The 26,291-nt window shown below is 39.5% G+C and overlaps 1 protein-coding gene across 10 annotated transcripts in view; it reads right to left on the bottom strand.

Annotated features, from left to right (window-relative positions):
- Window positions 1-559: 559 nt before the first annotated feature.
- The window catches only part of kcnip4a (potassium voltage-gated channel interacting protein 4a), a 1,148,311-nt gene continuing 1,122,579 nt past the window's right edge, over window positions 560-26,291 (bottom strand). For all 10 annotated transcript variants that reach the window (XM_073064912.1, XM_073064910.1, XM_073064911.1 and 7 more), the window contains 5 exons: window positions 24,951-25,021; window positions 18,505-18,612; window positions 5,219-5,323; window positions 2,689-2,751; window positions 560-1,554 (listed from right to left, as the gene is read on the bottom strand). In XM_073064912.1, coding sequence (XP_072921013.1) covers window positions 1,507-1,554; window positions 2,689-2,751; window positions 5,219-5,323; window positions 18,505-18,612; window positions 24,951-25,021 — 395 coding nt within the window. In that variant the 3' untranslated portion in view covers window positions 560-1,506. The remainder of the gene's footprint in view (window positions 1,555-2,688; window positions 2,752-5,218; window positions 5,324-18,504; window positions 18,613-24,950; window positions 25,022-26,291) is intronic.

Here is a 26,291-nt window from a genome sequence, read left to right as displayed (position 1 = left end):
TTATATATGTTATTTAGCTGGAATTCCAATTGCACAGATCTTTGTATAAGTCATTGGTATATTGGCTTGATAAGACCTTTTCCAATGTGGTGTTTCCTGCCGCAGTTCAACTCTTTTGAGTGATTATGCAGAAAGTTTGAAGTTAATAACTCATCAATTAATAACTGATCGGCATGATTGATGTTCATGGCCTAAGGTAGAAGGAGATGAGTTATTAACTTCAAACATTCTGCATAATCACTCAAAGAGTTGAACTGCATTTGCATGTAACGAGAGCTGTATAACTTATCTCCTTCTACCTTAGGCCATGGACTTATCAATCACCCATGCTGTGGACACTTTCTGGAGGTCCAAGATCCACATGCTCCACGATCGCTGGACTAAGTGTGTAAATGTAGAAGGGCACTATGTTGAAAAATAAATGTGCTAAATTTTCTAAAATTGACTCCTTCTGCCTTAGGCCATGAACGTATCAATCGCCCCTTGTTGAAGAACCTTTTACGCTGCTCCTGCTTGATCACCAAAGTCTTGTGGGTTGAAACAAACCAACATCAGAAGATTTTCCTTGATAAACTTTCTCTCTTTATTTTTTGTGGGCTGTTTTGTTACAAAATGTACACATTAATACACAAAGACACTGTCATAAATTGAAGATGTAATGGGGCCATGCTGCTCCTCAGACAGTAACTAAACCAGAGCAGATTAGCTTGGACGTGTCTTAGCATTCTATTTGTATATCTGAAATAGTTGAGTGACTCTGACCTTGCCAATAAAAGGTATCATGATTACTCTAGTTAAGAAAGTGATGTACAAATGGATAGTATGTTACATTGCATTTGTCCTTTATTCTCGACACTGCCCTAAGTTTCATTAAAATTACATTTAAATAGGCTCTTGAATCATGTTTGGTTCATGTGCTGCTTATTTCAATTTGCCAAACAGTCTGCAGCAAATTAGAAGTGCTGTGTTTCGAAGCCATACACTCGCACACATTCACAGCAGTTGCGTGTTTTCACACACACACACACACACACACACACACACACACACACACACACACACACACACACACACACACACACACACACACACACACACACACACACACACACACACACACACACACACACACACACACACTCACTCACTCACTCCACTTCCCATCCACTGAAGTCAACACTAGTAAAATAACCATTATTTAGTCATTACCATTTTTACGATGGTCCTTTGCCAGATTATGAAAGCATGCATTTTACTTGTGCAATTAACTCAATTTTTTGTTTCAAATTAAAAGAATTCAATGTTATGACATTGGCTATGTTCATAACTCTAAAAAATATTTACTAGTTGAAGGCTTTACTCTGAACAAAGCTGACTTGCATAATACATCTGCTCAACATGTTGCTGAGTTCTATTATAGTGGTAGTGATTCCTTCATTGATCACAGTCACTCCTTTTGTTTAGAATCTTTGATGCTGTCTTTTAAGTGCTTGATTGTTGATTTCATTAAATAATATTTTCAAAGAGTTGCATGGATTTCATGATATTCTCATCCTAGGCAAAAGAAAGCAGAAGACTGAACCTTGATATACAGTACAGTAAATCTGACAATATTTGAGGAAATGAACCCTGCTGCATGAGGTAGCTAAGTTTATAAAAAAAGTAATTCAAGGCAAATAATTTTGTAACCCAGAATACACAAATTTTGTACCATATTACGTAATTTGCTGCCTCAATCCTATGATTATTTTCATAACTGCCACTTTGACAGGTAATGAGGAATGATTGATTACAGCTTTATACATGTGTAAGTTCTAAAAATTAAGAAAATAGTCTTTATTGACAACTTTGTGCTTAAGAAGTTCAAGAATGATTTGCAGTTATAAAAACTGTTACGTGCTTTTGTTAGTTATGTTTCTAATGTTCACCACCATAACTCATTATAGTCACCACCATAACTCATTATAGTCCATTGTATAATGAAATAAATTAATAATTTACAATATGCATGTCTGATCTGTTGCATAAGTTCCAAAATTTCATTTCTATGGAACCGGTAAATTTCAACAAGTTCCACATTAATAATTTAAGAATAACATTGCAACTTATATAAGTTAACACAAATATACTGTGAAGATTGAATTATCTTGGCTTTCTACAATGTCTACCCAGCCCATTTCGAATTCTTTGCATTCAAATCTAGCAACCAATTTCTTAATAATAAAATCAGAATCCTTCTTGCTCTTTAAGATGCTCACGATGAGCATACTGATTCTCAATATGATTAGAATATGACCACTATGTTCTGTTTTGCTCTTTTACCAATTTTTTTTAACAACAAACTAAAAATAAAAGGAAAGATATTTTCTAAATGCTGAAGACTTTTGTGAACATTATATCTGTAACAGAGCAATAAATGCAATGTTTGGCCTTATGCAGTGGTATGTTTTTTTAACTAGGCCAAATGTTAATAACTAATTAGGCTATTGTATTTTACTGATTTCAATGAACGGCATCATATCATGCCACAAAACTCTGTCTAGCGGTGTGTCTAAAACATCAGCAAGTAGCTGCTTCACGAATCTGAGTGAGGAGACAAAGAGGGAGAAGGAGAGGAAGAAAGGGAAACTGAACAAAAGAGAAAAAGGTGATGACCAGAATTATAAACAATATTGATAAATCACTCACTTTTTGGCAGGTATCAATGAATTCATCAATGGTCACTACTCCATCTTTATTTTTATCCATTTTCTGTTAAAAGCAGAAAAGAGATATAACATGGAATTTAAATGTATTGTGATGTAGGAGACAGATAAAGTATTGGAAGTAGTATAATTGTGAGCATCTAGATTCAATCCATTGTAATTTGTGGAATGGTAAAAATGTTTACCATCGATCCACAAAATTACTTTGTATGGATGTTCTGAGCCAAATTTCCTGAAAAGTGTTGGCTTCAATCTCAGCAGCCATTAGTGCTTAAGGTCAACAATGTTTGGCAGGCTCTGAAATGTTATCAACCTGTGCTGTGTCAGGTCCTTCCATTCATAACTCATGTTGACAGGCTAGTACAAACCTACCATGAAAATAGTGAAGGGATGTGACAGCTGTACCTCCCTGGCTTGGCTGCCTTTCAAACACTGAGTTTCACATTCTAAAACTGTAAAGAAATTAACAATGATTTTCTAAAGAATTTAAAAAATATATTAAAATGATAAAGCAATTTGAATGTAAAGACTTCTAAAATATTCAATTATAGTAAAAATTTAATAAGTTAAGTCAATTAATAAAATCTAAACATACTGATACTTTAATCTCTGCTAGTCATTCCTTTCCATCGAAGTCAGATGTCTAACTGGCACAAATATGTTAGAGTGGATTCCTGATCTTAGGTTTTAGGGCATGTTGCAGACCACAGCCTTGAAGAGCTACAAGTTGAGATATTACCAGCAGGTTCTGGCCTTTGCACATGTTCAGAATGGTACTTGCTTCTACTGTAAATTCTACCATACATCACCTCTACTGTAAATTCATGTATGTTACCCAGTGGAGGTATCAGAGGCTGAGATACATGTTAGCTAGATGTAGATGTGTGTTTATCATATATTACATCTACAGTCATTTCTAGAACAAATTCCCAAACATCTCCATACCAGGATCTGTAATAAAAACAGTAATCTACAAGTAAATCTGTAGGCACAGAAACAGAGTTAACGCTTAAGGTGACTTTCTGCCAAAGCTCTGAAATGCCATTGACCTGAAACGTTAACTCTGCTTCTCTTGCCATAGACACTGCCTGAATTATTTAACTTTTCCTCTATTTTTTAAATTTTTAGTTCAGATGTTTACCATATGCAGTTTCTTTTCTTTTGCTTTTGGCTTATTCTGTCTATGCACTTCAGAACCAATACCATAATGGCACTTATAACTTTTGTCAGTCTGACGGATACTCAGTTCATTCTGTGCAACCAAATGCATCATAATATCCAACATCTCTGCCCAGAGGATTGTGCATGCACTTTTCAATACAAGCATTAGAACCCAAATGTTAACCATTTCTAAAGGTCTGAAGCAACAACAATGAAAAAAGTGTGTTCCACTCAATTTTTAAATCTAGTGCATACAATGTTCATTCTTTGCACAATGACAAAACTCCTGTGGATACATAGACTAATCGGTAGCCATTCCGCTTGCTCTTCCTTCAGTTTAAGATTGACTGTTCCTGTTTCTGGAAGAATTTCATAAACCTCTGTGATATAATGGGTCACAACTTGATATCAGAGGTGAACCATACACACTTGGTGTTGCCTTAATTTACAAATCTTACATTTGATAAGACCAGAATAAGCACCACCCATAAAAGAACTATAAATTGTTGTCAAATTGTGACCTACCCACTCCCATCAAACACCGCCCTTTCCTTCCCTCATGCTCCCTGAACTTGCCTCAACCCAGCACTAATCCAGCACAGTTTCCATCACCAGACTTCTTTGAACAGGTGCTGGGGAATGAGAGTGGATTTGCAATCAACATGGGAACTCTGTTGGCAGAACAGGAGCAAGGATGACAAGAAGTTTGGGACTTGTGTAGGAATTCTAGACTTGGTGCTGGTATTGTGAATAAATGGTGACAATTAAAGTACTGGCATTCACCTCTGACAATTCTGACACATTTCTTAGATGTCTGCTTTCCATGCCATGTGAGGATATACAAAATTACGAGGGATCTAGATAGGGTGAATGCAAGCAGACTTTCTTTGCTGAGGATGGGTGGAACTACTACTAGAAGTCATGGGTTAAGTCATGGGAAAGGTGAAAAGTTTAGGGGGAACATGAAGGGAAACTTCTTCACTCAGAGGGTCATGAGAGTGTGGAATGAGCAAGTTGTGCGTGTGAGCTCAATTTCAACATTTAAGAGAAGTTTGAATAGTTACATGGATGTGGAGAGCTATGGTCCTGGTGCAGGTCGATGGGAGTCAGAGGTTTAAATGGACTAAACCCGAAGGACCTGTTTCTGTGCTGTATTTTTCTATGACTCTATGCCCTAGTTTCTATAATCTCTGCTCATTGTCCCTGTACTTGGGATCTGCCAATTGTTGATTTGACAATTGGTTACCTGATATCATCATTTCTATTTTAATTGGTAACAAATTAGAAGAGCAATTAAAAGTTGTTAAATTAACTGTATTGTTTTTGTGCTCACAAAGCTGTTTACCACATACCTGGAAAAAAAATTCAACATGCTGTCTGGGTGTTTCTTCTCTAAGAACAGGGTAAGTGTATTTTCCCATCATATCATAAATAGATTTCATGATGTCCAACATTTCCTGCAAACCGTGATTAAAAATAATACATTAAATAAAGCTTGCATATGTCAAAGTATTTCAGATTGATTACATTCAATATCAATACTATTGCGAGATTTTCATAGATGTCGTGTACAGAAGCCTTCGCCAGGTTTCTTTTTTGACATGTTATTAGTAATTCTGCACCACTCTCGAACTCTTCCTCCTGGGTTGCTACTTATTTCTAATGATGGTCCATGTCCTGGAGGGGTGTCAGTCACCCAGAGGGAGCACTCGTGTCAGGGATAAAAGATATATTTAGTATCTGTGGGGATGTTAGGCTTCAGGCATTCATTGTCGCACCGCGCGAGCAGAGTGCTGAAGCTACAATCAGCTTAATCCTTACCGCAGTACAATCAGGAAAATTAGTAAATTGATTTATTATTGCAACCTGTACAGAGGTAAACTGAAAAAAATGTAGACTGTTCATACAGATCAATTCATTACAATATTGCACTAAAGTAGGTTAAACAATAACAGTTACAGAGAACGTGCACTACAGATGAACAGTAAGGTGCGAGGTCATAACAAGATAGCTTGTGAGGTCAAGAGAACATCTTATAATTCTAAGGAACTGTTCCATTAACAGTCTTATAATAGAAGCCGTCTTTGAGCTTGGAGGTGAGGTGTGTGACCAGGCTATTGGTGACATTCACACTTAGGAACTTGAAGCTCTTATCCCTTTTAACTTCAGCACTGTTGATGCAAACAGGAGCATATGCACCACGCCATTCCCTCCCCCTTTCCTGAAGTTAATGAACAGGTCTCTTGTTTTGCAGATATTGAGAAAAAGGTTGTTGTCATGACACCATGTCACTAAGCTCTCTATCTTCCTCCTGTACTCCAACTCAATATGATTTGAGATAAGACCCACTACAGTAGAGTCACCTGCAAACTGTAAATGGGGTTGGAACATAATCTGATTACATAAAAGTAAGTATATAGTGAGTAGAAAAGGGGCAGATGATGCAGCCCTGTAGGGGAGCCAGAGTGGAGGATAATCGTGGCAGAGGTGTTGCTGTCTATAATTACTGATTGCAATTTACAGTGAGGGGGAATCCAACCTTCCATCTGATTGCGATAAACCATCTGTCACTTCTAAGTTGAGCAAAAGATGATAAGGCTTCAGTTAGATCCAAGGGGGTTACATGTCCTAAGGGAGTGTTAGTGGAAATAGAAGTCACTGGGGGGCAGAAAAGATTCTTGGGGGGGGGGGGGTGGCAGCACCCTAACTTGAGGTATGAGACCTGACCACCTGACCTCCTGACCACCTGACCTCCTGACCAACTCACTGCCTTTGTCAACATCTGATAGGCATTCCCAGTTTGTGTTAGTTTTTTTATTTTACTTTCACCTGGTTAATGATTGATAAATACATGCAGTGTGACTGAAGTCTGAAGGTTTGAAGGTTGTAAAGACTTGAAGTCTAATCCTGCTAAGATACAGAAACTACAGAAAGTGCATCAATACAATGTTACTTACCTGGAGTATGGTTTTATTCCATTCCCATCAGTGACACCCCATGTGTCTTATTTGTGATACTGTACTATCTAATGAAGCCATGAAACCATCAAGATTGCAGGAACACTTCTGTAACAGACACATTTACACTTCTGTGTAAAAGACACTTCTGTAAAAAACACTTTCTGTAAAAGGCTACTTGTGGTATTACTCAGTTCCAGAAGATGAAAGAAGTATTTGAAAAGTATTGCATACTCAAGCCATTTGCCAAGAAAGCTAAAAATGACCTTGATAGTGGTTTCATTGCTTCTTATAACATCTCCAAAATGATGGAAAAAAGTGTGGAAAATCTCATACAATTCGCAAAAGATTAATAATGCCTGCTGTATCAGAAGTGCTCACCACTGTTATCAAAATAGATAGCAGTATTTTAAAATCAATTACTCTGAGTAATAACTCTGCAGCTCATCGTGTTGACGAATTGAGTGAAGACATTGCGTATCAACTATGCACAGAGCTACATCTGGATGAGTCAACTGCACAAGACAACAAAGCATTGCAAATGGCATATGTATGTTTTTCTTCAGAAATGGAAAAATTTTTCCACTCTCTTTTGTAAAAAGAGAAGAAGAAATATCAATGGAGAATCAATCTACAGCATGCTCAAAATATATATTGAGGATAAAAGTATTCATTTAGGAACATGATTTCTTGTGCAACTGATAGAGCACCATATATGACAGGTCACCATGCTGGTTTAGTGGCTTATGAAAAAAGAAGTTCCAAGTCTGTTTGCAATCCATTGCGTACTTCACTGTCAGCATCTCACAGCCAAAAACCTCAGCCAGTGAATTTCTCCAAGCATGACTCTTGTAATACCTGCTATCAGCAAAATTAAAGCTCATCCATTAAATAGCAGAAAATTTTGCCAGTTCTATAACATAGAAACATAGAAAACCTACAGCACAATACAGGCCCTTCAGCCCACAATGCTGTGCCGAACATGTACTTAATTTAGAAATTACCTGGGGGTACCCATAGCCCTCTATGTTTCTAAGCTCCATGTACCTATCCAGGAGTCTCTTAAAAGACCCTATCGTACTGCCTCCACCACCGTCACTGGCAGCCTATTCCACAAACTCACCACACTCTGCATAAAAACACACGATCAATGCCTCACATCATCTTATACACCCTTATCAGGTCACCTCTCATCCCCTGTCGCTCCAAGGAGAAAAGGCTGAGTTCACTCAACCTATTCTCATAAGGCATGCTCCCCAATCCAGGCAACATCCTTGTAAATCTCCTCTGCACTCCTTCTCTAGTTTCCAGATCCTTCCGGTAGTGAGGTGACCAGAACTGAGCACAGAACTCCAAGTCGGGTCTGACTTGGGTCCTATATAGCTTCAACATTACCTCTCAGCTCTTATACTCAATCCCATGGTTGATAAAGGCCATTGCACCTATGCCTTTTTAATCATAGAGTCAACCTGGGCAGCAGCTTTGAGTGTCCTATGGACTCAGACCTCAAGATCCCTCTGATTCTCCACACTGCCAGGAGTCTTATCATTAATATTATATTCTGCCATCATATTTGACCTACCAAAATGAACCATGTCACACTTACCTGGGTTGAACTCCATTTGCCACTTCTCAGTCCAGCTTTGCATCCTATCAATGTCCCACTGTAACCTCTGACAGCCCTCCACACTATCCACAACACCCCCAAACTTTGTGTCATCAGCAAATTTACTAACCTATCCCTCCACTTCCACATCCAGGTCATTTATAAAAATCACAAAGAGACAGGGTCCCAGAACAGATCCCTGAGGCACACCACTAGTCACTGACCTCCATGCAGAATATGACATGTCTACAACCACTCTTTACCTTCTGTGGGCAAGCCAGTTCCGGATCCACAAAGCAATGTCCCCTTGGATCCCATGCCTCGTTACTTTCTCAATAAGCCTTGCATGGGGTACCTTATCAAATACCTTGATGAAATCCATATACACTACATCTACTGCTCTACCTTCATCAATGTGTTTAGTCACATACTCAAAAAATACAATCAGGCTCATAAGGCACAACCTGCCTTTGACAAAGCTATGCTGATTATTCCTAATCATATTATGCCTCTCCAAATGTTCATAATTCCTGCCTCTCAAGATCTTTTCCATCAACTTACCAACCACTGAAGTAAGACTCACTGGTTTATTATTTCCTGGGCTATCTCCACTTTTTTTCTTGAATAAGGGAACAATACCTGCAACCCTCCAAACCTCCAGAACTTCTCCCATCCCCATTGATGATGCAAAGATCATTACCAGAGGCTCAGTAATCTCCTCCCTCATCTCCCACAGTAGCCTGGGGTACATCTTGTCCGGTCCCAGAAATTTATCCAACTTGATGCTTTCCAAAAGTTCCAGCACATCCTCTTTCTTAATATCTATATGCTCAAGCTTTTCAATCTGCTGTAAGTAATCCCTAAAATTGCCAAGATCCTTTTCTGTAGTGAATACTGAAGCAAAGTATTCATTAACTATGTCTGCTATCTCTTCTGGTTCCATAAACACTTTTCCATAGTCATGCTTGATTAGTCCTATTCTCTCACATCTTATCCTCTTGCTCTTCACCTACTTGTAGAATGCCTTGGGGTTTACCTTAATCCTGTTCACCAAGGCCTTCTTTTGGCCCCCTTCTGGCTCTTCTAATTTCATTTTTAATCTCCTTCCTGCTAGCCTTATCATCTTCCAGATCTCTATCATTACCTAGTTTTTTGAACCTTTCATAATCTTTTCTTCTTGACTGGATTTACAACAGCCTTTGTACACCATGTTTCCTGTACCCTACCATCCTTTCCCTGTCTCATTGGAAAGTACCTATGCAGAATGCCACTCAAATATCCCCTGAATATTTGCCACATTTCTGTGGTACATTTCCCTGAGAACGTCTGCTCCTAATTTATGCTTCCAAGTCCTGCCTGATAGCTTCATATTTCTCCTTACTCCAATTTAATACCTTCCTAACTTATCTGTTCCTATCCCTCTCCAATGATGTGTTAAAGGAGATAGAATTGTGATCATTATCTCCAAAATGCTCTCCCACTGAGAGACCTGACACCTGACCACGTTCCTTTCCCAATACCAGATCAAGTACAGACTCTCCTCTTGTAGGCTTATCTACATATTGTGTCAGGAAACATTCCTGAACACACCTAACTAAGTCCACCATATCTAAACCCCTTGTTCTAGGGAGATGCCAATCAATACTTGGGAAATTAAAATCTCCCACCACAACAACCCTGTTATTATTACACCTTTCCAGAATCTGTCTCCCTATCTGCTTCTCAATGTCCCTGTTACTATTGAGTGGTCTATAAAAAACAAAGAGGAGAGTTGGGTTATTGACCCCTTTCTGTTTCTAACTTCCACCCACAGAGACTCAGTAGACAATTCCTCCATGATTTCCTCTTTTTCTGCAGCTCTGACACTACCTCTGATCAGTAATGCCACATCCCCACCTCTTTTGCCTCCCTCCCTGTCCTTTCTGAAACATCTAAAGCCTGGCCCTCTAAGTAACCAATATAACGAAGAGTTTGAACACTTGCTTCTTCACAATGAAGTGTGTTAGCTGTCAAAAGGCTGCTGCTTAAAATGTTTCTCTGATCTTTTTAACACTGTAGCTGAATTTTTGCTCAAAGTTGATAAGAGCTTGAGAAACAAGATTGAACTTCTACATGGAGATATGGCATAACTAGCTGATCTGTATGATGAAATGAACATACTAAATATGAAACTGCATGGCAAAAAGTTCAGTTTAATTAAACCAGGCAGAAAGTACAATGTCCACTTTTAATAGAAAATTGGAAATACATAAGCATTGGGAGAAGAACGTACACAGTTTCCCTGCATGGAAACGGTGGCACTCTCTTTCACAGAAGGTGATGTGCCAGAGTACTGTTTACACCTGCAGCCACCAAAGAAGGATTTTCAGTATCAGTTCAAAGTTTTGAACAAGCTGAAAATTCTGGACTGGGTAATAAGCCCATTTCTTGGCAAGGTGGAAGGACAGGAAGAGAACTTGCAGGAAGAAATTATCAAAATTCAGAAAGATGAAGAAGCAAACATGCTTTTCAAAAATGTCAGCTTTTGTGGTATGTGGCTACACTGTCATACGAAGTTTCCTGGTCTTTGGAGAAGAGCAAAACTGCTCTTTATTGCCTTTCTACCCCCCCTACCTTGTTGAAAGAGGCTTCAGTGCAGTGACCACATACTCTCAAAAAACAGGAACTGCTTGGACATTTTTACGCATGGGGACTTCAGGCTTTTGCTGTCACAGCTTGAACCAGATATTTCAACTCTTGCTCAAGCCATCAAGCTCAACAATCACATTGATATCGAAGCTGCTGTACAGAGCACAGGACTGTGTAAGCTAGGTTTAAAGTCAAATAAAAATTTAAAACAGAATCATCTTTCTCACGCTAGCATATCGTAGAAATGTTATTACATCATGGAGATGCCGGAAAGTATATTGTGCTTAAGAGGGGCGTTGGCAAGTATGAAAAGGCTAAAATAGGTTGGGAAGCACTGAGTTAGATGTAGAATACTTCTCAGTGAACAAACTGTACATGACTTGAGCTGCTCCCTGTTTCCTCTCTAAATATGAGCAGAATTCCCTTGACTGAAGAGGAGGGCAGTCGTAGTGTATGGGTGTGTATCAAGACTTGATCCAGAGGAAGGATCACACCTCAAAGCATAGACCACCCATTTCCCTCCACAGATACTGCCTGACCTACTGAGCTCCTCCAGCATCTTGTTTATTCCTCCAGATTCCAGCATCTGCAGTCTCCTGTGTCACTTCAAAAGATCTCAACAGTTTTAAGTAGTGCCACATTTCAAAAGTGTAGCTGAGTAGTCACCTAAAATTCCAGCAAAATCTAATTTGCAGAATGTGCATCATCAGTTCAGCCTCTGTATTAGGCCCCAGGTGAATAAGAGCAAGATAAAACCTAAGCCAGACATTCATACAACATCCAGGGAATGAAGAGGAAGGTGCCAGTGATGAGTACTTCGATCTTTAAATTACCCAAACAATAAAACAATATACTGTATATCCATTACCAAGGAGGATTGTAAAAAATATAATAATACATCACTAAATTTGAAGAATAGGCATGAAATTGACAGGTTAATTTTGTTATTAATAATATAGCATGATACATATTAAATAGCAAATAAAACAAATATGATCTTTGTAAAAATGAATAGAGGTATCTGGGAGTACAGATGCATAATCAACAGAGGTAGAGAATCATTTAATAATAACAATTTACAAACAAAGCACTGAGGTTAGTTTTTAGTGGGAATGAAATGAAAAGCAGAGAAATCAAACTTGCTCAGAATTTAGAGGATTACCGGAAATACTTCAAAATTGTTCTGGTCTTCAAATTTAAGAAGTATTTCATGGCTATCATTCTCTGCTTTAAAAACACCCAAATACTTGACCTCCACAGCCACCTGTGGCAACGAATTCCACATATTCACCACTCTCCGGCGAAACAAATCCCTCCTCATCCCAGTTCTAAATGGAATTCCCTGTATACTGAGGCTGTCTCCTTTCATCCAAGACTCCCCTACCATAGGAACCTCTTGAAGTGAATGCTAACATTGCATTTGCCTTCTTCACCACTGACTCAGCCTTCAAATTAACCTTTATGGACTCCCAAGTCCACTTGCACTTCAGATTTTTGAATATTTTCTGTTTAGAAAATAATCTATATTTTTATTCCTTCTACCAAAGTGCATGAACATGTACTTCCCAACACTATTCATTTGCCACTTCATTGCCCATTTTCCCAATCTGTCCAAGTCCTTCAGCAGCCTCCCTGCTTCCTCAACCCTAGCTGTCTCTCCACCTGTCTTTGTATCATCTGCAAACTTGGCCACAAACCATCAACTCCATCATCCAAATCATTAACATACAATGTAAGATGAAGCTGTCCCAACACTGACCCCTGCGGAACACTACTAATCACTGGCAACCAATTAGCAAAGGCTCCTTTTATTCCCACTGCTTGTCACCTGCCATTCAGCTGATGCTCTGTCCATGCTAGTATCTTTGCTGGGTTGTTATCTTGCTAAGCAGCTTCATGTGTGGCACTTATCAAAGGCCTTCTGAAAATCCAAGTACATAACTCCTTTGTTTATTCTGCTTGTTCTTTCTTCAAAGAATTCAAACAGATTTGTCAGGCAAGATTTCCCCTTAAAAAAAAACATGCTGACTACAGCCTATCTTGGTGTAATCCGCAAATTTGCTGATCCAGTTAACCACATTATCATCCAGATCAACAAAGGGCCCAGCACTGATCCCTGTGGCTCACCATTAGTCACAGACTTCCAGTCAGAAAGGCAACCCACTACTACCACTCTCTGGCTTCTCCCTCAAAGCCAGTGTCCAATCTAATTTACTAACCCATCCAGAATGCTGAGTGACTGAGTGTTCTTGACCAGCCTTCCATGTGGACAACATTCACTACCTTGCCTTCATCCACTTTCCTGGTAACTTACTCGAAAAATTCTTTAAGATTGGTTAGACATGACCTTCCAAGGACAAAGTCAGGTTGACTATCTTTAATCAGTCCATAACTATCCAAATGCTTATATATCCGGTCCCTTAGAATACCTTCCAATAACTTTCCCACTACTGATGTCAGTGTTACAAGCCTATCATTTCCTAGTTTCTGTTTAGAAACTTTTTTAAACAGCAGAACAACATTGGCTATCCTCCAATCCTTTTGTACCTCTCCTGTTGCTGAGAATGTTTTAAACATCTCTGCAAGGGCTCTGGCAATTTTTGCACTTGCCTGCCATGTGGTCTGAGAGAACACCATAAGGCCCTGAGGATTTATCCACCTTGGTTTGCCTCAGGGTAGCAAACATCTCCTCCTCTGTAATCTGTAAGGGTCCAAGACGTTGATGCCGTCCCTCTTCTATAGACTCTGTATCTGTCTCCTGAGTAAAGACAGATGCAAAAATGCATTTAAGATCTCTCCCATCTGTTTTGGCTCCACACATGGATTACCATTCTGGTCTTCCAGAGGATCAGTTTTGTCCCTTGCAATCATTTTGCTCTTAACTTATCTGTAGAATCCCTTAGGATTCTCCTTCACCCTGTCGGCTAGAGCAATCCTTTAGCCTCCTTAATTTCTTTCTTAAGTTCTCTTGCATTTCTTGTACTCTGTAAGTACCTAACTCCCTGAACTGCCTATGCAGAACATCATCTCTTGTCCTACCCATGTCATTGGTAACTAAATGGACCATGACCTCTAGCTGTTTTCAAAACTTCCAATGTCGAGGTTGGTCACTGGTCAAAGCTCTCACTTCTGGTGTCCTCTTTGAATTGTTGACTTGCACACATTCATATTTCATCTTTCCCCCCATATGGATTTTTTAGTTGCCTTTTGTTGGTTTTTTAAGGTTTCCCAACCATTTAATTTCCCACCAATTTTTGTTCTATAATATACTCTCTCTTTTGTTTTTATGCCGGCGTTGACTTCTCTTATCAGCCATAGTCGTGTTATCTTGCCTTTAGAATACTTCTTCTTTGGGAGGTATCTATCCTGTGTCTTGCGAATTGCTCCCAGAAACTCCAGCCAGTGCTGCTCTGCTGTCATCCCTGCTACTGCCCCCTTCCAATCGGCTTTGGCCAGCTCCTCTCTCCAGCCTCTGTAATTCCCTTTACTCCACTGTAATACTGACACATCTGACTTTAGCTTCTCCTTCTCAAATTGCAGGGTGAATTCTATTGTATTATGATCACTGCTTCCTAAGAGTTCCTTTACCTGAAACTTCCTAATCAAATCCAGTTCATTACAGAATGCCCAATCCTGAATAGCTGATCCCCTTGTGGGCTTAACTGCACAAGCTGCTCTGAAAAGCCCTCTTGTGGGTATTCTACAAATTCTCTGTCTTGGGATCCAGCACCAACCTAATTTTCCCACTCTACCTGCATGTTGGAATCTCTCACGACTATCGTAACATTGCTCTTTTGCCATGCCTTTTCTATCTCCCATTGTAATTTCTAGCCCACATCCTGGCTGCTGTTTGGAGGTCTGTATACAACTCCCATCTTCTGATCCTATATCAACTCATTCTAAGGACTTAAATTCACTTTTTACCAACAGAGCCACCCCCACCCCTTATGCCTAGCTGCCCGTCCTTTAGATACAATGTGTATCCTTGGATGTTAGGCTCCCAAATACAATCTTTTTTCAGTCAATACTCAATGATGTTCACAACATCATACCTGCCAGTCTCTAACTTCACTACATAATCAGCTACCTTATTCCATATAAAGATGGATGTATGTGGTTTTTATGCATATTGACACAATAAATGTCAGTAAATAGGGGTTCTGATCCAAAATGATGACCAATCATTTGTATGCATAGACGCTGCCTGACCCATCAAGTTTCCAACACTTTGCGTAAGTGTAGCGACAGTTGAATATGAGTGAGAACTGGCAAAGCATAGATTTGGGATGAGGGGGAAAAGGTCTGAGTGGCACCATTTTCATCCAAAGGGTGGTGAGTATCTGGAATGAGCTGCCAGAGGAAGTTATTGAGGCAGGTACAACAGTATAATTTAAGAAACAATTGAATGGGTAGATGGAAGGGGTGAAACCTGGAGAGATATGGATAAAAATGCATGAAAATGGGGTAAGTTAGGTGGACAACAAGATTGGCAGGGACTGGTTGGGCTGATTGGCTTGTATCCATGATTTATTGCTCGATAATGCTATGAACTATGAAAATTAAAACTACAATAAACTATTTTACTTTGAATGCTCATTCTTAAGCTTTTCATCATAGTCAACGAGGTCTTGACTTCACTAAATCTCTATCTTGTTCTAGCTTATTGACTTATCCTCCCCCTGGTTCTTCAGGTATAAGTGCAGACCAGAGGCAGCCTGTCCTGGGTGTGTGTGTGTGTGTGTGTGTGTGTGTGTGTGTGTGTGTGTGTGTGTGTGTGTGTGTGTGTGTGTGTGTGTGTGTGTGTGTGTGTGTGTGTGTGTGTGTGTGTGTGTGTGTGTGTGTGTGTGTGTGTGTGTGTGTGTGTGTGTGTGTGTGTGTGTGTGTGTGTGTACATTGTGGGCTGCTTTCAGCACATATTTGAGTATGTTAACACAAACACTGTATGGTTTGATGTACATGCAAAATATAAATCTGAATCTGATATGATCCAGTATTTAGGATTCTCACTTGTTCTTTCATGAATATTGACAGTGTTACCTGCAGTAACCATGTAATCATTTTTCAACTTATTTAATATTATGTCAAAGCAACTTTTTGAGGAATAAAAGAAAAACAGTTTGTTCCAATCTAACTGCAGTATTCTGAGTGTTTTTTTTTTGCTGATGGATGATTGCTTAAAAGCACTTAGCTTGAAGTTGTTCTGTTCTCATATTACCACTGGTATGATATATATTGTACAGGTCTTATCTTTCATTATTTCCATTGGCTTCAATATTCTGCAGATTTCCTTTGTGGTTTCCAGCTCTGAAAAATTCTTGCTAGAACTTGTTTTAAAACACTTGACATTATACTTATGAAAGGCAAAGATTTTTTTTCTGAAAATTGAACTATTTATTTAACCATGTGATGGACAATTGATATCTCAACTGTAGCAATACTTTGTTCCTGTCTCACTGCAGATCTTGTATTTAGCCTTGGAACCTTAATCTTCAGAAATCAAATTCTGTGAACTGCAGTTCAACATAACACCCAAGATGCTCAGGGATCTCAGTAGGTCAGGTTGCATCTATGGAAATGAATAAACAGTGGACTGCAATTGTGTTTGCATCTCACATCAGGTGAAAAGAGATGGTCATAGGCCACCACTTCCCTGCCCACCACAATTAAATATTATCAAGAGAAGATCTTAGTTATCAAACTATTTTCACATTAACACAGTGTTGGCAAAATTGAGATGTAGATGCATCAGTTTATAGCTCCTGCAACAGTAAAAGCAGGACCTTGAAGTGAACTGAGAACAGGAGGAAGATTAAAAAGTGTGTTTTGGTAGAAACCTCTCAGGCTTCGTTCTTCTTGCATTCCACCATCTTTTGTAACTGGGTGGTAGGGTGGAGATACATCTATATCAAAGGAAGTGTAAGGTTCTCCTTCTTTCCATTAGCCTGTGGGTCACTCTTGGGCAAGGTGCTTAGCCCCCTGATTAGGGTTGCATGAAACCATGGGAGCAGGTGGTGGATACATATGGGAGCAGCTGATACATATGGTTATGCGACCACGGATGCCAGGCAGACACTCTCTGCAGAGAAGGCTGGGGTCACCCGCCTTGTAAAGACTCTGCCCAGAAGAAGACAATGACAAACCACTTCTATAGAAAACTTTGCCAAGAACAATCATGATCAAGGGACCATGATCACCTACATCATATGACACGGCACAAAATGATGTTGTCAACTGTTGCATGGAGTGGTTTGATCCTGCCTCCACTGTGCATTGCCTTACCAATAAGAGTATAGAGAAGAGGTAAATGGATGTGGCATCACCCCAATATAAAAAACATTACTACAGATGTTGTAGTCACATGACATTATTGTTTTTGAACTGTATATTTAATTAGAAGATTACTGAAATCCTGATCCAAACACCAAACATAAGAAAATGTTTAATGGCATACTGATTTGTATTAATTAGCATTTCCTCTACCTCTGATGTTTTTTTTGCTTAGAAACAAGCATTGTTTGAGTGAAATTCAAATTAATTAAAGGTGATTATGGAGCTCCACAGTAAAGATGCACTGCTGCTTTAAGGGAGGAGAAGGGAGACATTGAGGCTTGTACTTCATAAAAGAAATACTATACAAAAGTCAAATTAACTCCCAAAGTAACAGCTTACTCCCAAAGTATCAGCTTTTGTGATTGTTGGAGCAAATTTTGGGTTTAGGACATTAACATTTAGCAATTGGCTGGCTATCGGTCTTCACATCTGAATATGTATTGTGGATTTAATTTGGAGTGCAGCTCTGAACAATGGACTCCCACCAACAGTGAATCCCAGACCAGACAATCCTGATTAAAATTAATTTGGATGTCTGTGGTGTGGATGCTAATCAGGAGGGGTGAAGGTTGTGTGCAGTTTCAAAGAAAGCATTGTCCATACATTGTAAATTTGGAGTTGTCCTTTGATGTTTGGCACATAAAATATTGAGCCCTACGTTGGGCCAGCAGATCTTTCAACTGAAAGCGTCTCCATATGATGCCTGCTGTACCTTGTTTTATCGAATAAAGAAGCTACTTTGTATCAATCAGCAATTTTCTCCGGTCACTTCATTCACACAACAACAGTGATCATCAGTAAATAGATTAGATGATCGTTATCTGTACAAAGTGTTGTCTTTATATTTCTGGCTCTAAAGATGTTGCATTCATCACATTATTAAAAGGTCAGTGATTTATATATAATAACATTATTATAAATACAAGAGTTAATAGCACACGGAAGGAGAATTTTCTGTGGTGAATGGTACCTGTCAGTGAAGAGAGACATTAAAGACATCCTAGGGAATCACCACTCATCAATAAACACAAGAGATTAGAACCACTTCATAACATTTTTTGGCCAGTGTGCCTGGAGACTCTTTTTCAACACTGTTAAAGTGTAGTGAGTATCTTACCTCCTTTGTCACATATCCATCCTTATTTATGTCATATAAATTGAAAGCCCATTTTAGTTTATCTTGTATTGACCCACGAAGTAAAACAGAAAGACCCAGGACAAAATCCTAAAATGATAGAGAATCAAGAATTAAACAAATTCTCAGTTTAGGAACCAACATTGAGCATTATTAGGTGGCTCCGTAAGAACACATTTCACCACAGAGGTGTTAGAAATGTGTCAAAAAATCGAACTCAGGCCAATGGCAGTACTTAAATATCACCACAAGGTGGCACTGTCACAGAGTGTTCCTGCAGGACAGAAAAAATTGAAACGGGAATTCCACTTTCTCACATCAGAGTCTCCTGAGCACTCAACATTTTGGAACATTGCTGTCCCAGGCCGTCCCATGGAACATTCTGCTAGATTCCTCCCCTTATCAGCATTGTTAGCAACTGCTGCTGTTCCTTAGTTCCCTCTGTTTTAGTAGGTTACTTCCCCCAGGCATTGGACCATTTTGTGCATTCTTGAGAGCTGCTTATCTGTCCTTCTTTGATTGGTCAGTCACACATGAATCACATCAGACTTAAATAACTGTGATAGTCTTTGCACCATGGGGATATTTGAGACAACGCCCAGTGATATGACATGGTAATGCATAATACAAGAAAAATATAACAACAATGAAACATGATCCTTTCACAGACTGATCTATCATGGAGCTGACCAAACCCTACTTAATCATGTTAGGAAAGCCAACTTTTATTGGGTATTTTTATTCCCTTCCACTTCCTTTTACATTTAAATTGATAAAAGGGAAGATGACACAAAGGTTGGAGGTGTTGTGGATAGTGTGGAGGGCTGTCAGAGGTTACAGTGGGACATTGATAGGATGCAGAACAGGTCTGAGAAGTGGCAGATGGAGTTCAACCCAGATAAGTGTGAAGTGGTTCATTTTGGTAGGTCAACTGTGATGGCAGAATATAGTATTAATGGTAAGACTCTTGGCAATGTGGAGGATCAGAGGGATCTTGGGGTCTGAGTCCATAGGACACTCAAAGCAGCTGCGCAGGTTGACTCTGTGGTTAAGAAAGCATACGGTGCATTGGCCTTCATCAATCGTGGGATTGAGTTTAGGAGCCAAGAGGTAATGTTGCAGCTATATAGGACCCTGGTCAGACCCCACTTGGAGTTCTGTGCTTACTTCTGGTCACCTCACTACAGGAAGGATGTGGAAAACAGAAAAAGGGGCAGAGGGGATTTACAAGGATGTTGCCTCGATTGGGGAGCATGTCTTATGAGAATAGGTTGAGTGAACTCAGCCTTTTCTCCTTGGAGCGACGAAGGATGAGAGGTGACTTCATAGAGGTGTATAACATGATGAGAGGCATTGATCATGTGGATAGTCAGAGGCTTTTTCCCAGGGCTGAAATGGCTAGCATGAGAGGGCACAGTTTTAAGGTTCTTGGAAGAAGGTACAGAGGAGATGTCAGGGGTAAGTTTTTTATGCAGAGAGTGGTGAGTGTGTGGAATGGGCTGCCAGTGACAGTGGTGGAAGCGGATATGATAGGGTCTTTTAAGAGACTCCTGGATAGGTACATGAAGCTTAGAAAAAGCTTTGCTTTGGGTAACCCTGATGCACCATCAATAATTCTAGGAGACTGGAAGTGAACGATAGGCTTTTATTAACAGCGAAAAAGGGATTACGACATGTCGAAGACTGAGGGGGGAGCAATGCCCCAATCGCCTTTATACAGAGGTCTGTGGGAGGAGCCACAGGAGCAGTCAGCAGGGGGCATGTCCAGACAGGTATACATAGTTTACCACAAACCCTAGGTAATCTCTAAGGTAAGGACATGTTCGGCACAGCTTTGTGGGCTGAAGGGCCTGTATCGTGCTGTAGGTTTTCTATGTTTCTATGTTTCAAAAACAAGTTGTATTACACTGGTTAGATGATAACAAATAAAGTGAGCATAAAAGGGGCAATTACAAAGGGAGAGGATTATGCCAATGAATTGTCATAGGTGGCATTCTTTTGTATTGTGAAAGCAAGGAGTTGGAGAGGGGTGTGGAATTGTGGCTGCTTGTAAGGAAATTGCACACAGGTTAGATCCTCCAGTACAGTTAGAAACCTACTGCTTTGTTTAATCATCTGGATGAGTGGGTCTAAAACTGAATGAAATGTTATGTACTGAGGCAGGGGTTACTGTTACAGTTAAGAGTTAACATTGTTATAAGCTGTAAGATTGTTGAAATACAAAGACTGTAGTAGTGAACAGTTTGACGTTATAGTTGAAATATTTCCTGCAATATATATTTTGTAGACTTGTGCTATTTTAATTTTATGCTATTTGTAGGATTTACATTTCTATTTGGTTGCAGTGTTGCACAGTTGTGATAAACTTAAAAAAAACAGCAGAGTTATCCTGATCTGTGAGTCTTGGTTAGTTTCAGCACACCCTGATGGGTTCAGGTTGAATACAGATAATAGGTAAGGGGGGCAGTCCCATTGTATGAGAATTGAATAATAATCCATGGATCTCCATTATCTGCTGTATAATTATATCCAGATGACATTACCATGATTGTGCTTTGATGTTCTAGTTCACCACATATAATTTACCTAACCTGTTATAATATTCTGAGAGAATAACATTTCATGTTGATGACCTTTCAAATCTATTTATTCCTGGGAATTATAAACCAGTAAGTTTTGCATCAGTGCTGGGCAAACTATCAGAGATGATTCTTTGAGATAGCATTTACAAGCATTTGGGAAAGCATAGTCTTATCAGGGATAGTTAGCTTGGCTTTGTGAGAGGCAGATCGTGCCTCACAAGACTGAATTCTGTGAGCAGCGACGAAGTGAATTGATTCAAAGTTCAAAGGTTCAAAGGGAGTTTATTTTCGAAGTATGTATATCCTGCCGTACACTACATTAAGATTCATTTTCTTGCAGGCATTCACAGCAGAACGGAGAAATGCAATAGAATCAATGAAAAACTACGTAGAAAAACTGACAAACAACTGATGGGCAAAAGAAGACAAAATGTGCAAGATAATGAGAAGAAAATTTGTGGAGTCCTTGAAAGTGAGTCCATAGATCGTGGAATCAATTCATAATTCAGGTGAGTGAAGTTATCCATGCTGGCCCAGGAGCCTGATAGTTGAAAGGTAATAACTGTTCCTGTACCTGATAGTGTGGGAACTAAGGTGCCAATACCTCCTTCCCGATGGGCAGCAGCCAGAAGAGATCATGGCCTGGATAGTGGGTGTCCATGTTAAAGGATTCTGCTTTCTTGTGGCAGCACTCTTGTAAATGTGCTCAGTGCTGTGGAGGGATTTGCCTGTGATGCACTGGATTGTGTCCACTATTTTTTCTAGGCTTATTTTGTTTGGACATTCGTGTTTCCATACCAGGCTGTGATGCAGCCAGTCAGGATACTCTCCTGCTGTGCATTTATAGAAGTTTTTCAAAGTCAAAGATAAAGGTAGAGCAGTGGATGTGGTATATATGGACTGCAGTAAGGTATTTGACAAGGTGCCCCATGGTAGCACACTTAAAACGTGGGAAACATGGGGTCCAGTCTGCTTACATGCATTCAGAATATTCATCCTGCATATCATTGACCAGTGAGATTCCACAGGAATCTGTTCTGGGATCTCTGGTCTTTGTGATTATTATAAAAGACTTGGATAAGCAAATGGAAAGGTGGGTTAGTAGGTTTGCAGATGACATGAAGGTTGGCAGTGTTGTGGTTAGTGAAGAAGGTTACCATTGATAGGATGCAGAGCTGGGCTGAGAATCTGCAGTTGGAGTTTGTTCCAGAGAAGTTTGAAGTGATTCACTTTGAAAGGTCAAACTCGAAGGCAGAATACAGGGGGTAATGGTAGGCTTCTTAGCAGTGTAGAAGAACAAAGGGATCTTGAGATCCTCATCCATAGATCCCTCAAAGTTGCCGCGCTAATTGATACAGTGTTTAAGAAGGCATATCGTGTGCTGGGAGAATGAGTTCAAGAGCTGGGAGGTGATGTTGAAGCACTAGAAAACTCTGGTTACATCACCCTAGAATTATTGTGATCAGTTCTGGTTGTCAACCCAGGTAAGTGTGACGTGGTTCATTTCGGTCGGTCTAATATGTCGGCAGAATATAGTATTACTGATAAGACTCTTGGCAGTGTGGAGGATCAGAGGGATCTTGGGGTCCAAGTCCATAGGACACTCAAAGCTGCTGCACAGGTTGACTCTTTGGTTAAGAAAGCATACGATGCATTGGCCTTCATCAATCGTGGGATTGAGTTTCGGAGCCAAGAGGTAATGTTGCAGATATATAGGACCCTGGTCAGACCCCACTTGGAGTCCTGTGCTCAGCTCTGGTCGCCTCACAGCAGGAAGGATGTGGAAACTATAGAAAGGGTGCAGAGGAGATTTACAAGGATGTTACCCGGATTGGGGAACACGCCTTATGAGAATAGGTTGAGTGAACTCGGCCTTTTCTCCTTGGAGCGACGGAGGATGAGAGGTGACCTGATAGAGGTGTATAAGATAATGAGAGGCATTGATCGTGTGGATAGTTAGAGGTTTTTTCCCAGGGTTGAAATGGCTAGAAAGAGCGGGCATAGTTTTAAGGTGCTTGGAAGTAGGTACAGAGGAGATGTCAGGAGTAAGTTTTTTACGCAGAGAGTGGTGAGTACGTGGAGTGAGCTGTTGGTGGCGCTGGTGGATGTAGATACGATAGGGTCTTTTAAGAGACTCCTGGATAGGTACATGAATCTTAGAAAAATAGAGGACTATAGGTAAGCCTAGGTAGTTCTATGGTAGGGTCATGTTCAGCACAGCTTTGTGGCCTGAAGGGCCTGTATTGTGTTGTAGGTTTTCTATGTTTTTATGTTTCTATGTCTCACTATAGGAAGGATGCGAAAGCATTAGAGAAGGTGCAGAAGAGATTTACCAGGTTGATATCTCATGAGGTTGTGTGAGCTGGGGATTTTCTGTTTGGAATGACAGAGGATGAGAGGTGACTTGATAGTGGTGTATAAGATGATAAGAGGTATAGATGGAGTGGACAGCCACCTTATTTATAATAAGAGAGGGCATAATTTTAAGGTGACTTGTGGAAAGTATAGGGGGAATAACAGAGGTAGGTTTTAACCACATAGAGTGGTGGGAGTGTGGAATGCACTGCTGGTGGAGACAGATACATTAGGGAGATTTAAGAAACTCTTAGATAGGCACATGGATGAATAAAATTGGAGAGCTACGTGGCAGGAAGGGTTAAATTGATCTTGGAGTAGGTTAAAAGTTAGGCACAGCACTGTGGGATGAAGGTCCTGCAATGGGGCCATACTGTTCGATGTTCAATGTTCTAATATGAGTTATTCATTTATCTTGCTTCTTTCAATCATATATAGCTCCTTTAAGTTTGTTTTTTCTCTGATGTAATTAATCGCTCAATACTTTTTATAATTCTTTCTGAGTATTTCTAATACATTCTGCTAATTGTTATCCAAGCAATGCTCCCACTTGTCTTGTGTTTTCCATTTAAGATGATAAATTTAGCTCACCTCCACACTGCTCACCTTAGTTTAACCCTCTGTTTACAGACTTTGTATTTAATCAATTAATCCAGACACTGACTGTTACCTATTGTAAATGTGGACTGTTTCAATGAAAACACTTCCCTTTTTCCCTGGAGTCGGGACAACATCCCATGAACTGAAACCTGAATCTTAGCAGTACTGCTAATCTTGCTATCTCTTATAATACCAATATGCACACAAGTCTAGCATCTGTGGAAGTAATGCTACAATACATAAAGGATTCTCTTTTCTGATTTGAATATTTTATCCTCCCTAATCAAATCTCACTGTGAACTCTATCATTGATTTGTCAACTAGATCACTCACTCTCCCTCAAGTTCTGTTCCAGGAGGTTAATTACCACTGGCTCTGACAGATTACAACCCCCAGTCAACTGAGAATGGTTACATTCCACCCTACTACCCTCGCCCATTCCACAACCACCGTTCTCTTTGTTCCTCTCCCATGAATCACTTCATGTTCCTGAAATTTTAGTTTTCGTTAGCACAGGTAGTACCTATTGGCCAAGGTGAAGATTCTAAAACATACGCATTTGAATCATTGGCATAACAAGATTCATTTGAGTTTACTCCTCTGCACACACGTTGGGGGACTTGCGTGTCAAACCATTTCTTCCCTGCATTTCTCCTGTGCTGTGAATACTCTAATTTCTGTGAACAGCTGCAGTTACAGCCTAATAATGTGAGCTGGATTTTGTTTTGGGACAATCACATAGAAAACTGACAAAAGGCCATTATTTCAAGGAACATATTTTGATAAGAAGCAAGATACTGGCCGGTCACTTTTGTATAGCTTTAGATCTTCAAGAGACTAAAATTGTGCTAATTCTCAACTTCAGTAAGTTATACAAAATATAAAACTCACCTCAAAACTTACTGAACCATTGTGATCTGTGTCAAAGGCATTAAACAGAAAATGTGCATACGTGGTTGCATCTGGAATGGACAACAATGTATTACTTAACAAGAAAGTTGAAATGTATTATATGCTGTAAAACTTTCAGTTCTAATGAACTTTATTGGATTTGACATCAGAGAGAACTGACACAATCTATAAAAGATAAAGGAAATTCAAATAAGCCATAACTGTCTAGCAAAAGGCATATATTCAATTTAATCTTGCAAAGTAAATATCCCTTACAATTCATCACATTTTTGGTCACTGTCATTTTTCATTGCCTCTCTATCAGATTTTATCAGGAGCTTTTAGGATGAGACAAAATTCTTTTCTTGTTGAGACACAGTGACTATGCAGCTAACTGAATTATAAATTGCTCCTCAATTAGAGATAGTCACATTCATGTTGCTATTTCAATAAATATATTCTCCCATTTTTTGAGATGGCTATAGAATTTTAAATAACTTGTAAGTAGTAAGGTGTTAGAATTGTGAGGATGAGCTCCTTCAAAGGATGCATTTGTGTGGGAATTCTGTGGGATTATAGATGAGAAGGAACCTCTTCCTGACTATTATTTAGGGATCCGTTTCAGAATGTACAGGGTTAAGGAGGGAACGTTCCTAATGCAAAAAAAAAAGTGTTTTATATGGCCAGTATAGCATGAGCATATTTGTTGATATCTTGGTCATGTAATAAACAACATAATGAATGAACTGATGGCATTTGACCATAATTTTCAACTTACCATGTGAAATTAAAACCAGAAAAACACGAGAAGTAGAAACATTTGGAAACCCAAGCCTGCTGTGACATTCAACAAATTCATGGCTGCTAATTTATCTCAACTATTTTCTTGTCCAATTTTCATATTCTTTGTTTTGTTTTTAGTGCCTACACATCTTTCCATTTCAGCTTTGAGCTTAATGACTGAGCAACAAGAACCCTCTGGGGGTAAGAATTCTGAGTACTTGCAGACAGAATTGAAGGTATTTCTGTTTATCTCTGTCTAAAATGTAGAATCCTTTTTTCCTGGGATTATGCCCCTAGATTTTAATTCCCCAGTCTAAGAAAAGAGCCTCTCAGCATTGACTGTTTCAAGATCTCTTAAGCCGTACATGCCCCATTCTCCTAAAAATGAGTGCCAATTGGCCAATTTCACCCACTTCTATCATCACATCACAACCCCTCACTACTTTGAACATTCCAGGATTGAAAAAAGTCAGATATCATAAGCTTTACAAGTTTCAACTAAGTTTACTGCCTGAGTAGGAAATTTTGTATATGGCTTCTTTTCATCAGAACTGTCTC

The sequence above is a fragment of the Hemitrygon akajei genome, chromosome 13, assembly GCF_048418815.1.
Source record: "Hemitrygon akajei chromosome 13, sHemAka1.3, whole genome shotgun sequence".
NCBI lineage: Eukaryota > Metazoa > Chordata > Chondrichthyes > Myliobatiformes > Dasyatidae > Hemitrygon > Hemitrygon akajei.
The sequence above is the reverse complement of the archived record's forward strand: the minus strand, read 5'-3'. Positions and strand labels throughout refer to the sequence as shown.